General features: G+C 35.4%; 1 protein-coding gene across 1 annotated transcript in view; it reads right to left on the reverse strand.

Annotated features, from left to right (window-relative positions):
- Positions 1-9358: 9358 nt before the first annotated feature.
- The window catches only part of PGM5 (phosphoglucomutase 5), a 1541798-nt gene continuing 1537953 nt past the window's right edge, over positions 9359-13203 (reverse strand). The window contains exon 11 of the mRNA XM_044064330.1: positions 9359-10400. Coding sequence (XP_043920265.1) covers positions 10311-10400 — 90 coding nt within the window. The 3' untranslated portion in view covers positions 9359-10310. The remainder of the gene's footprint in view (positions 10401-13203) is intronic.

Below are 13203 nucleotides of genomic sequence, written 5' to 3' on the forward strand. Positions count from 1 at the left end.
TTATTGAGATGGGCCATTTAGGGGGTGAGAAGGGGGTGTTGTTGGCACTGAATCTATCTGCCAGGATATTGGCAATATCCTTGGGATCAGTATATCTAGTGCCATTCTGCTGTAGCTCAGAACAGATCTGAGTATTGCCATTTAAATTCTTAAAATAGCTATAGAATGCCTTGTGGTTATCTTTGGAATTTGTGGCAATTTTGTTTTCGTAAATAGCTTTGGAAGATTTCTTCTGAGGCCGGTGACGGAGTTTTTGGAATCCTGAGTTCTTCCTCTTTTCTGCAACAGTTTCTTCCTTCTGTTGTACAGCTTGTTTATGGCAGGGGACCACTAGATTGGCTTCCTTTTTTTAGAGGACAAAGTCTTGCTTCTATTTGGGATGGTTTGGTCCATGCATGAGTGAATGTGCTCGTACAGCACCTTAGTGTAGGATTCAGCAGTTGAACTTCCAATTTCCATCTGCATGGGTGTCATGAAGTTTGTTACTTCTGACTTGAGAAGCATGAAGTTAGCTTTGGAGAAGTTTTTCTTTTTTCCTTTTAGAGTATTTCCAAACATTAATGAAATGAAGTGGGGTAAATACCTTTCATTCCTCCCACACATTAAACTAAGTCAACAAAAGTTCAATCTTTCTCAGCCACTTTTTCTTGTAAACACTTTACGAATGTGATTGATGCTTTATAGTCTCACATTTATATACTGGTTTCAGTGTTACTAGTCTTCTTCCTGTTCACCTCCATCTACCAACACCAGACTCTGGTTTAGGTCCAAGGTACTCCTAATTCTTCTAGTCAACTATTGTGCTTTTCTCCTGCTTCTGAAGCATTTTCCTTTGAAATATTGGAAAATGTTTCACTGGCAAATTCTGTCTATGGGCTTTATTATCAGAAGAATGGGAAGCAGAGTCCTCACTTTTCTGTTGGGCAAGCATTTGTATTTCCTCCTTAGCCTGTTTTGCATCAAAAATTTTTTTTTGTTCTTCGAAGAAAAATATTCTGAAGACAGCTGGATACAGCAGTTTGAATCTCATGCCTGCTTCTCTACATTCTCTTATTACCAGGATAAATTTGCTCTTCTTCTGCTTGGTGTTCAGTGAATAACCATTTTCCACTGACATTATACACTCTCCAATTTTTAATTCTTTGTCCTTATGCCACAGTTTTGTCAGGATCATCTCTTTCTGCTGGTGTGATTCCATCTTTACTAATACAGGTCTTGGATGCTTTCTCATGGCCAGGTTTGGAGCAGACACTCAATGTGCCCTTTCAATTAACAAATCCTGCTGTGGAATTCCAGTCCAGTTGTTTATTTTTGCTTTCATAAAATTAATATAGTCTGTTCCTTCCAGTTTATCTAGTACATCATAATACCTCAGGTTTCCTCTGCAAGCTCTGTCCTCTAACTGTACCATTTTTTGAATCAGCTCTTCCTGAAAAGTCTCATACTCAGCCAGCCTTTTCTTCATTTTGACCTCTGATTTTTTAATGTTTTTCAGTTCATCTAAATAGCTGTTTAAAGCTTCCTCCATAGTTTTCCAGATTTTTGTTTGAGTTGATATACTTCTTCAATTTATTTATTTTAATCAGTTCTGTGTACATTTGATTTATTTTTCCTCTAAATTACTTGAAGCTATCTCTCATATCAAAGCTGAAGCTTGAACTGTCTTTCGCTGAACAGCTGCAGGATTCTTCCTGGTCAGTGTGTTTTCTCTTCACATTTTCTTGTTGATTTTCTTTCAGGCTCTCTAAAAGTCTTCTTATTTATTTATTGACATTTGATTACCAGGAATGTCCGACTGGGTAGGAGCCCATTTTCAGCAGAGGCCCAAGAAGAAAAGCTCCAAAATATTTCAAAATTTTTAAGAACAATAATTTTACAGTCTTTAAAAATAATACAAAAAAAAAAACAACTGCAGTGTAAATACTTATACCAAATTAGACATAATAAGAAAACATTGATTAAGAATAGATTCAAGTTATATGATAATTATTTAATATTTAGAGAAATTTAAGCCAGTTTGTAGAGAAATTAAAGGTAAATGAATATAACACATACATGAATTTCAATGCAAAGTGAAAGAAAAGCAGGCTTATGGTATATTCTTTGCTGGCATCTAGCCAGTGTACCTACTAGCCAGTAACTGAACTAAAATTGTCAGAATTACTAGCCCTTATCTCTCAGTTTCTTTTTTCACATTGGGAGAGCTTAATTTTAGATGTTGATAAGTGTGTAGCCATCTTAGAATTCTGAAAAAGATCAATCTTTTAAGCATAATATTTAAAACCCTCTTTCCATTCATTCAATGTACTAACTCATCTGACTAATGAAAATAACTGAAAAAAGCACAATTCCAATGGCATCAATGAAATATACTTTTTTATTGTTAGCTCTTTTGCAAAAATAAAATACAGCACATATTTTATTCACTCTATATATTTCCTAGCACAAACAAAGCATACATAATGATCTAACATACAAGAAAATCGAGAAGAATGAAACATTTTGTACTGCTTTTTCTGCTGTGGTTTACAGTTTCATAATATGTTTCTATACTGTCATATTATTGTCTTGGAAACATCCATTCCATCAGAATATTTTCATAATTAGTATTATTTTACTGAGGAACTGTGCAGCCTCAGTAGTGATTTCAGGAATGTGGTTGGGATAAAAAGAAATGGAAACACATGAAACGCAGTCTTTCATTACAGAGTTTCATTTTGTTTTTCTATAAATAGTTTCTGGCAATATGATATGGTTGTTGAACTATCTACAAGATTTATACTATATCTCTAGTTTAAATTCCTTAATCTCCATATGTAAACTAAATTCACCTAGCTATGCCAATGTTCTCATTCAAAAAGAAAACAGGTAACCATGACAACTGGACTTAAAACAATTCTTCATCTAATCAACAAATATTTTAATGCAATATATTATCTGGGAGCCCAAGTTTAGTTACGATTTTCTGCAGGATGGCCATTTTCCACAGGGCACAAGGCAAATCTGAAGTCAGTACTTTGAATGTCTTCCTCTCAACCATGAGAATACAAATGTTAAATGAACAAACACAACATCTGTCCCATACTGGTTTGTACTGCAACAGCTATTGAAATTAATACCCATGGTTTTCCTCTCTGTACATTGCACTCACTATTGTCATACCTGCAAGTAATGCTGTGACACTGATTACATGACATCCATCAGGTGGACAGAGGAAATAATGAGCAAATCCTAACTCTCTGGTATTTCTACCTACTGCACATCATTGGGCATAGTCCTCTAACTTTCCTTATTTCTTCCTCCCCCCAACTTCTTACTTAAGAAGTAGAGTCATACAGGTTATGATACAGATAAAGATATATCACCCAGTGCTCTCCATCAACCATACAAATGTTTTCATTGAAACAGCCACCAGAATATGTGCTTAGGAAATTTTACTAATGCTTATTATTCCTTTCTATCATATTTTTCCTCTACTAAAGATAGAATTTGCTTCTGCATTAAGACACTGAAATATACCTAAAGGCATTGTGAGATGACCTGAAATGAAAAACTGATAACAGTGAAAGTTTAAACATTTATTTATTTAACATTTGTTTACCGGGAAAGTCCGCCTTGGAACAAAGCCAATTTTCAGCAGAGGCCCGGGGAGAAATGCTCCAGATGCATGTCTCTGTAATGTGGGAGGAGACCGGAGAACCCACAGAAAATCCACACAAACGCAGGGAGGACATGCAGACTCCACAAAGAATGTGTGTGTGTGTGTTTGTGTGTGTGTGTGTGTGTGTGTGTGTGTGTGTGTGTGTGTGTGTGTGTGTGTGTGTGTGTGTATGTATATATGTATATGCACACATCTAATCACGTTTCATAAAAATGTGTGTTTATAAATGTATGTATGTGTATGTGTATGGATGCATATCATCATATACTCATCATCATAGCATATATATATATATATATATATATATATATATATATATATATATATATATATTTACACACACACACACACACACACACACACACACACACACACACACACACACACACACACAGAGTTCATACTAAAATATTGAAGCTTGATAAGGTGGGATTCATATAAAACAATTCAGTGTCACAATCTGGAAAGGTTGACCTCTTTAAAAATTATAAGAATTATGATGTATCAGTTTTGCAGGGGGTCTGCCCCTTGAACTTTCCAAAATGAGAGCTCTGCCTCCACACCATCAATATCTACTAAAGGTAGCAACCCTGCACCACCCTACTAATGTGAACTTACCCTAATCCTAATCTTAACCCTGCTCTTGCACCTAACCTTAACCCTACACCTTACCTTGGAAAAAAACATTCTGTTACACTACCACTACACCAGATAGTTTCAGACACAAACCAAGAAGAAACTTCACAGTGTGGAGTGTGTGAAGTTCACTCTTTAAATAATGTTATACACAAATTCACTAATAAATATCAAACTTTAAAATATGTACTACAAAATAATAAAATAATATAAAACAGAAAATAGTAGGTAGTCCACAGTTGAGTTAAAAATTAATATCCTTTATTGAAACACACAAACAAGCAATCTTAGTTGGGTATAATGAACAGCATTAAAAACATTCCTTATTTATTTATAATCAGGTTGTTTGGAGCAAGGGAGTGGTTACAAAGGGTGCTTCTGTTAAGCACAATCTTCTTTTGGCTTTTCCTAGTTAGGGGTTGCCACAGCGGATCACCTGTCTTCTCATGACTGGCAGCAGAGTTTTACAGTGTCAAGTTGCCAGCCCGACACCCAACCTTCCACAGAAGGCACACACATGCACGCACTCACACCTAGGGCCAATTTGGAGTATCCAATCCACCTAAAGCATGTCTTTGGGATGAAACCACAGCACCTGGAAGAACCCCACATGACCACAGGGAGGACATGCAGACTCCGCACAGAGGGAACCCCAGCCGAGGATTGAACCGGAGAACCTTTTGCTGTGAGGTGGCAATGCTAACCACTGCACCACCATGGCCACCCGCTTCTGTTAAGAGCAATAAAAGCATTAAAACATTCCCTTTAACAAGTCCACCTTCCCCCTTAACACCATAGTGTAAACTAAGACTGTGCTACCTTAGAACTGAAACTAAAAATCCAGAGACAAATTAAAATATATAACATAAGAATAGCTTATTAAGGCTAACCTATTAATCCGAACTTTATTAATTAAGAAATTATCTCACTAACAAAATGAATAATTAACTAACAAAAAGATCTACCACTAGACATCTATCAGAATAAATATTAATACTTATAAACTGAAACACTTTTAACAAAGATCGCTTTCATACCAAATAAATACTTCATCAGGTTTGTGTGTAAAAACATATCATAATATAAATGAACATATGTATAAATCTACAAGTGAACACCTAAGTAGGCTGAAAACCATAGCTATAATTGCTAAGGTGGAAATACAGTGAAAATGTTAAAAATAAGCATTAAGGCCATGGGAATCGATTCAAGCATGACATCTAACTAAGGAAGCACTTAGTTTGAAATAAGTGCATTCAAGAGTATCAGAAAACAGCATCAATGTCAATTATTTTCATTGAAAGATATTTACATCGGATTTTTTTATAACAATATTAGCATATATAATATTAGCATGTAATGTCATCATTAATTAGTCCGTTATCAAACTTTTAATTGTCTTTTAAATAGTGGGGCAGTTTTCTGAGTTCTAGTATGCTTTTTATGGAGCAAAAACATACTAGAACTAAGAAAACTGCCCCATTGTTTAAAAGACAATTAAAAGACTGATATGAGACTGATTAATGCTGACATTACATGCTAATATTGTTATAAACATTTATCAAACATTGTAAATATTTTACAATGAAAATAACTGACATTGGTGCTGTTTTCTGATACTTTTACTCATTTAAGCTAAGTGCTTTCTTAGATGTCACACTTGAACAGATCTCCAGGCCCTTAATGCTTTATTTTTAACATTGTTCACTGTATTTCCACCTTAGCAATTATAGCAATGGTTTTCAGCCTACTTGGGTGTTCACTTGTAGATTTATACATATGTTCATTAATATTATGATACGTTTCTATACACAGACCTGATAAAGTATTTATTTGGTATAAAATCGATCTTTGTTAAAAGTGTTTCAGTTTATAAGTATTAATATTTATTGTGATAGATGTGTAGCGGTAGATCTTTTTGTTAGTTATTCATTTTGTTTGTGAGTTAGTTTCTTAATTAATAAAGCTTGGATAAGCTATTATTATATTATATTATATATTTTAATTTGTCTCTAGATTTTTAGTTTCATTTCTAAAGTAGCACAGTCTTAGTTTACACTATGGTGCTAAGGGGGAAGGTGGACTTGGTTAAAGGAATGTTTTAATGCTTTTACTGTTCTTAACAGAACCAGTACTCCCTCACTCCAAATAACCTGATTATATATAAATAATACATGTTTTTAATGCTTTTCATTATACCCAGCTAGGATCGCTTGTGTGTGTTTCAATAAAGGATATTCCATTTTTAACTCAACTGTGGACTACCTACTATTTTCTATTTTATTATTTTGTAGTATGTATTTTACAGTTCGATCTTTATTAGTGAACTAGGTGCATAACATATTTCAAGGACTGAAATTCATACCCTACACACTGTGAAGTTTCTGCTTGTTTTGTTTTTGACCTAGTATAGGTTGCGTACTGGGTTTTCTGAGACTTTGAGGGATACCACGGATGTTTCTTTTTATAGTTTCAGACACAGATGCACATACCAAGAAGCATGCCTAACAGTAAAGCTGTTCATTTACCCAACCCTTACTGTAACCCTAATCCACCAGTAAAGCATTCCTAACCCTAATGCAATCAACCTACCTCTAACTACATTCTGGACTATGTTTTATCCTGTTTGCATTCTGACAGTGTCCTTCTGAGTGTCTACATTCTAAACTGTCTAAATTCTGAATGGCAACTACACTCACACACAGAAACATGCGCTAAAAGGGCATTTACAGACAGGAACAGGAAGGAAGAAAAGGTTTATTGGCAAGCCTGGCGAAATACTAAGGAACAAAATGTAAATTTAAGATACAAGATATGCAGAGGTAATGAGCCTCTTATAGCTAGAAGTTTTGGTCCAGCCCATGCAGTCATCTGGTGGGAATATCAAAAACTGGTTCGGGGAAAAGGATAGGGCAGCACAGCACACAGCAAGTACACAGCAAGAGGTTTTCCGGTTTGATTCCTGGCTGAGCCACCTTCTGTGTGAAATCTGCATGTCCTTGCCTTCATATTTGTTTTCTCCAGGTGCTCTGGTTTCCTCCCAACATTCCAAAGACATAGACACTCTAAATTGGCCATATGTGTGAGTGTATGCATGTGTAGTATAGAAGAACAGCCGCAGCAGGGCTAACCACTCGGGCAGTTTGAACCTTGACTGTAGATGATTGTCACTGTTAAAGTGATGCCCTGATCTCATATGCAAAAATGAAAAAAGGGGTTTTGGATGGCTGTATGCTTATCTATATATATATATATATATATATATATATATATATATATATATATATATATATATATATATATATATATATATATATATATATATATGTATATATATATATATATATATATATATATATATATATATATACACACATGTGTGTGTGTGTGTGTGTGTGTGTGTGTGTGTGTGTGTGTGTGTATGCATTATATTATACACTGTCTGGGGTAAAACAATTGATTTCTGTGGTGCATGCTCAGTTGCTTGACAAACATCATGTAGTCTCCATAGTCTATTCCATTTTGTAAGAGGGTTGATGTCCCCTTACTCCCCCATTTATGTCAGATTTTGAAAGGGAAAAGGCAGTTATGGAGGGCACCAACCCCACCCCACCCCACCCCTTCCATTGATGGCATGCATACTAAACTATATGATGAAGCCTTGTTAAGAGAAACATGGATGCCCCTCCTTAATGCCCACATCACTGTATCGGACAGAAAGGGACCAGGTAGTCTATATTCCAAAGGAGCATTTCTTCCTTTCTTTCTTTCTTTTTTAATACCAACATTTGATAAAGCCCATGATACACTTCTGATACTGTGAATACAATTCAACTTATTAGCTTAAATGTTTAAACATGAACTTTAAATATATTCCAACTAATTGTGTTTACATGATATCTTCATCTGTCTAAAGTCTTTGATTGATGTTACCACCTGTTTAGAAAAAGGATAAGCAGTTAAACATTCATTGGTTTCACAAAATGTCATTTTTTTCCCACCTGATGTTGCTTTTCTTTTTTTTTCTTTCTAAAAAGAATAGTAAGCTAACATGTTGTCATTAATTATGTTCTTCAGCAATATTTTTATTTCACTGCTAAAACTCAAGAAAGTAGGTGCAGTATAGCATTGCCCATATTTTCACATGAGATTCCAAAAAGAAGAAAATACTTGCACTAGTGAAATGCAGCTGTATGATTTTAGCTGTAATATATCTGATAATCTAATTCATATTAAAATTTCTTGCATCATTCCAAATGCAGAAAAATAAGAGATGTGACTACAGAAACAAGGAACATCTCATAAGTTAGCAATACAGCTATTTTATACATTAAGATTTCAGATATTCTTTGCATGAATCTGCATGTCCTCCCTGCAGTCGAGTGAGTTTTAAGGACATGCAGGTAGGTGTGTGTGTGTGTGTGTGTGTGTGTGTGTGTGTGTGTGTGTGTGTGCGAGTATGCCTTATGTGAAGGTTGTGAGCCAGGCTGGCAACTCGACACCGTAAAAATGCCACTGTCAATTATACTGGTGATCTGCTGTGGTGACCCCTAACTGGGAAAAGCCGAAAGACATTGTTTTGCTTTGCATGAATGATGCAACTAATTTCAGATCAAAATATGCAAACATGCATGTTTGTCATGTAATTTTGTGCAGTGTGAAATATGAAGAGGGATTGTAGGGAAATTGGTATGCATGTTGCTGAAAATATATTCTCTACTATTTGCAGATGTGCAAAAGCAAAGCACTTCCTAATCAGGACACTTTTAATGTATGAGTAGTTCCCTCCTCTCCTCATACAAACAATTACTGAACTAAGTTAATAAAATGTACAACACTGTTTGATACATTCTAAAATGTGCAAAGCTATCATTGTCTGATCATTTCAAACTGTTGATTCTGAACAAGTTTATGCTGGTATTTTTCCTCAGAAGGACTTGAAAGCAAGCATACATCTTGAATAAACATTTTAGAAAATAACATGCATCCTAAACATAAATCATCAGTTTCCATTCGAGTTGGGTGTCACCCTTCTGCACCTCTGCATGCAAATATTTGTTGCTTTTCACTGTAATCCATTTCTTTAACACTGACAAGAGTAGCATATGGATTTAATTAAATGTGAGTTAAAGCATACAGATATACAGTCTGTAAGGAAAAAGAACACCTGACACCAATGTTTTTGTGACTTCCAAGCTGATTCTACATCAGTGTATAAAGACAATGAGGAACAGATTTCTAAACTCCAGAGAATTTACGGCTTCTGATATTAGGAAAGCAAGCTCACACCTTATACAAAATAGTTAAATGTGCAAGTGAACTCTTGTGGTGGTCATAAAGATTTAGCTTCATTTTCAAAAGACTATATACTGTGGTTTAATAACTTTCAAAAACATTTGATGTGCCGTAATGAGTACAAATATCATAGGTGGAGTTGCAAAATTGAGATATAACATGAATAATACACCAGCGGAGAATGTGAACTCAGACACAACAACCTCCTACAAGGTAAAAAGAAGGTTAAACCTGAAGAATATATAAATACTGAGTTGGCAATCATGTGTTCAAACTACCAGATTAGAAATTTGGGGATTCATGCCACATTCCTAACAAAATGAATCACAATTACTTTGTGGTAGGAAATGACTGGCTACATGCACCTCCTTTCTAATATTTTTCCATCATTGTGACTCCCCCTCCCCCACCTCTGATCTTTCTTAACTTTTCTTCCAATACTGTGCAGAATCCAGGAGATAATAATAGCCCCCACTGGTAAATATGTTCAAACTTAGGCACTGTAGCTTTAAACTAGGAACTGAATACTTCTAACCTTAAATGTCACCCAGTTTAATCTATCTCACCTTTTTTCTTTAGTGTTACAGTCAAAATTAAAAATACAATTTTTTTTCTTGACACAAACAGCTCATATTTGGTAACAGCATTTAAAATGGAAGAAAATCTCTGTCTTTTCTGCTCTTTTTCTTGGCCCCATGGTTACTGTGCTTTGGTAAGCTCAGGTAATGACAGTGGGACCCCGGCGTCCTGTCCGGTCATGGATCTGGGAGAGTTTCAGTGCGATCGCTATCAGAGGACCCAGTACAGCCTATAAAATGAAAATATATAAATGTAAAAATATGGAAAAGCCCAAGGGAGCATTGTGAGAAAAAATCTGGTAACATTATATATTATTTATTAGCTTACCTAATGTAAATAATGCAGTTTTTTTTAACAGATAAATACACCAATCAACACTCTAAAAACAAAAACAATAATAATAATAATAATAATAATAATGATGATAATATTATAGCACTGAAAAGGCTTAAATATAATGGGAAGGTACTATTTAATTTGCAATAAATATATATGTATTTAGGAACACTTCACAATGCCGAAATCCTGAAAGACTGAATTTCATATGGTCGAGACCATATGATCGAACTTTCAGAATCCTGACATTGTAAACGGAGATCTGCATAGAACATGGAATAGGAAATTTCCCTTTTAATTGCTGTAGTGCAATCATGGAGTTGGAATATTTAAGTAGCGGGGGTGTGGGGAATGCAGAAACATTTAAATTGTTGGGGTTTTTTTTGGATTTGTTTCAGAATGTCGAAATTCTGAAACATCGATCATATGGTTTTGATCATATGAAATTCGACATTTCGAGATTCTGAAGTGAATCCATATCTATCTATCTATATATATATATATATATATATATATATATATATATATATATACTAACAGCTGTAAACTCTCCGATCATGTAAGAAGAATTCGATTGATATAACACTGTTAAACTTCCAAAACTTTAACATAAAAATTAAAAAAAAAAAAAAATCTATATATATATATATATATATATATATATATATATATATATATATGTGTGTGTGTGTGTGTGTGTGTGTGTGTGTGTGTGTGTGTGTGTGTGTGTGTAGATAGATAGATATAGATAGATATTTCATTTATGTGCACTGCAGTTTCATGCTCATTTCATACTTGCAGATAATCTGTTCCCTGGCAGTGAGAAGTCGGCAGATCATTTGGTTTTAATAACTACTGCACAAAAAAGCCACATGTCATAAATTACGTAAGTTTAAATTACATAGTCAGTGTGGTACTATGGCTCATTTAATACACATCTTTAGTTATGTGGTATATCTAATGATCACCTCAGGTGTTATCCTCACATTTTACCCATTAATCAGCATCTTACCTTAGTGTCTTCTCCCTTCAGTAGCTAATAGCTGCCTTTGACATTTTAAAAAGAATAGGGTAGTACAGACATTCCTGGGTTGAAATCCTCATATTTTTTTTAATATTAAATCTGAAACCCACTGCAAACCTATAGAAAAGTGCAGGGCTGGTGTTCCCATTTTGGGGGCCCCCAGCAGATGACAAGTTGGAGGTCCCCTGATCTGAGTCTACGCATCACCTTGTCACTGCCACCCTTCCTAAGCAATATTTTAGTTCATACTGCAAAGTTTTAGGAGTAGTGCACACAGACTGACCTGTAGCTACAGTATTCCTACATGACAATAGGCCTGTGTGCCACACTATGTTGGACCATCTCACAAAGGAGTATTTATGGTTACTGGCATTTAGTTGCAACAATGACACATTGCAGCAACTATATGTACAGGTCTGGACTTAGATGAAATGGCATCCTAGACCTACTGTTTCAGCACCCCATCCACCCCCACACCCTCCAGCCTTCCCTTGGTTTTCCTATTTAAAACATGTCCCTCATTTTTAGCCTTTATTCTGGTATTATTGGTATTGCACTGAACTCTTCAGCAAAGAAGTTGGCAGTTATAGTATCCGCTCTTCTGCCAGTATTTATAAAACTCCCTGTAATACCATTTTTTAGGGAGGGTGGCCTAATGGTTAAGGTGTTTGCCTTACAAACACAAGGTACAGGGTTTGAATCTCACAGGGAATAACTGGCTAGGCTTAAAATGGCTCGCAAGGGCAGTTAGCCTAGTACTAACCTATGAACTATGAGAAAACCATCCCTGAAGATCAGAAGCATCAGCTGTTCTTTAACTCCAAGGTATGCATTCAGATCAGTCACGTGGGGATGATCACCTCTCTAGTGCTTACCCTGTCTATGGTCATTACTAGCTTTATTCTAACAGAGTCATATCACATCCCTGTTTAAGTTAAACAGCCTAATCAGGAAATTAATACATTTTTTCCACCTCATTTTACCCCAATCAGCTGTAGCTTTTGTCGGGCCCCCATGCAGTCAAGAATGACTGGGGGAGCACTTGCAGCCATGGGTATTGCAGGTACCTAAAGCTGGATATGTTGTTAATTTTAGTGAAGAGAATATCCACTAGCAGGGTTTAACTAAGCCAGGGGCTCTATGTCAGTGGTAAAATATTTAATGGAATTGTGAAAGCTGTTGCTTGATAAAAAAACTGTTACTATTACCGGTGATATCTTTGAATTTTAAAGGATATATAAATAAGAGTTATTACCCACCTGGTTTATTAAAAATGGAAGGTTCATGTACTAGCTTTTGTTGTTTTGACAGACATGTTACAAAATATCAAGATATGATAACGTGCAGTGGTTGGGGGTCCCCCAGGAACAGGGGGCCCACAGTGACCACAGGGTTCAGTGGTGCCTAAAGCCAGCTATGGAAAAGTGACATATCAAATGGCTAAAGATAGGTCTGCAACTATGCGACTGTAATTTATTTGCTGACATAATCATATCTGAAGATAGTAAAAGTCCTAAACCAAGAAGAAAACAACTTTTTGATGACATCTTTGCTCAGACTATTAGGAGTCAGTATGGAACAAAAATCAGATGTAGGTAAAAGAACAGAATGTGCCAAATATGTAGTATAGAAAGACTGTGACTATAATAAAAGAAACCGAAGAGCACTTTTG

This window comes from Protopterus annectens, chromosome 2.part2, assembly GCF_019279795.1.
Source record: "Protopterus annectens isolate FY-2018-M chromosome 2.part2, PAN1.0, whole genome shotgun sequence".
Classification (NCBI taxonomy): domain Eukaryota; kingdom Metazoa; phylum Chordata; order Ceratodontiformes; family Protopteridae; genus Protopterus; species Protopterus annectens.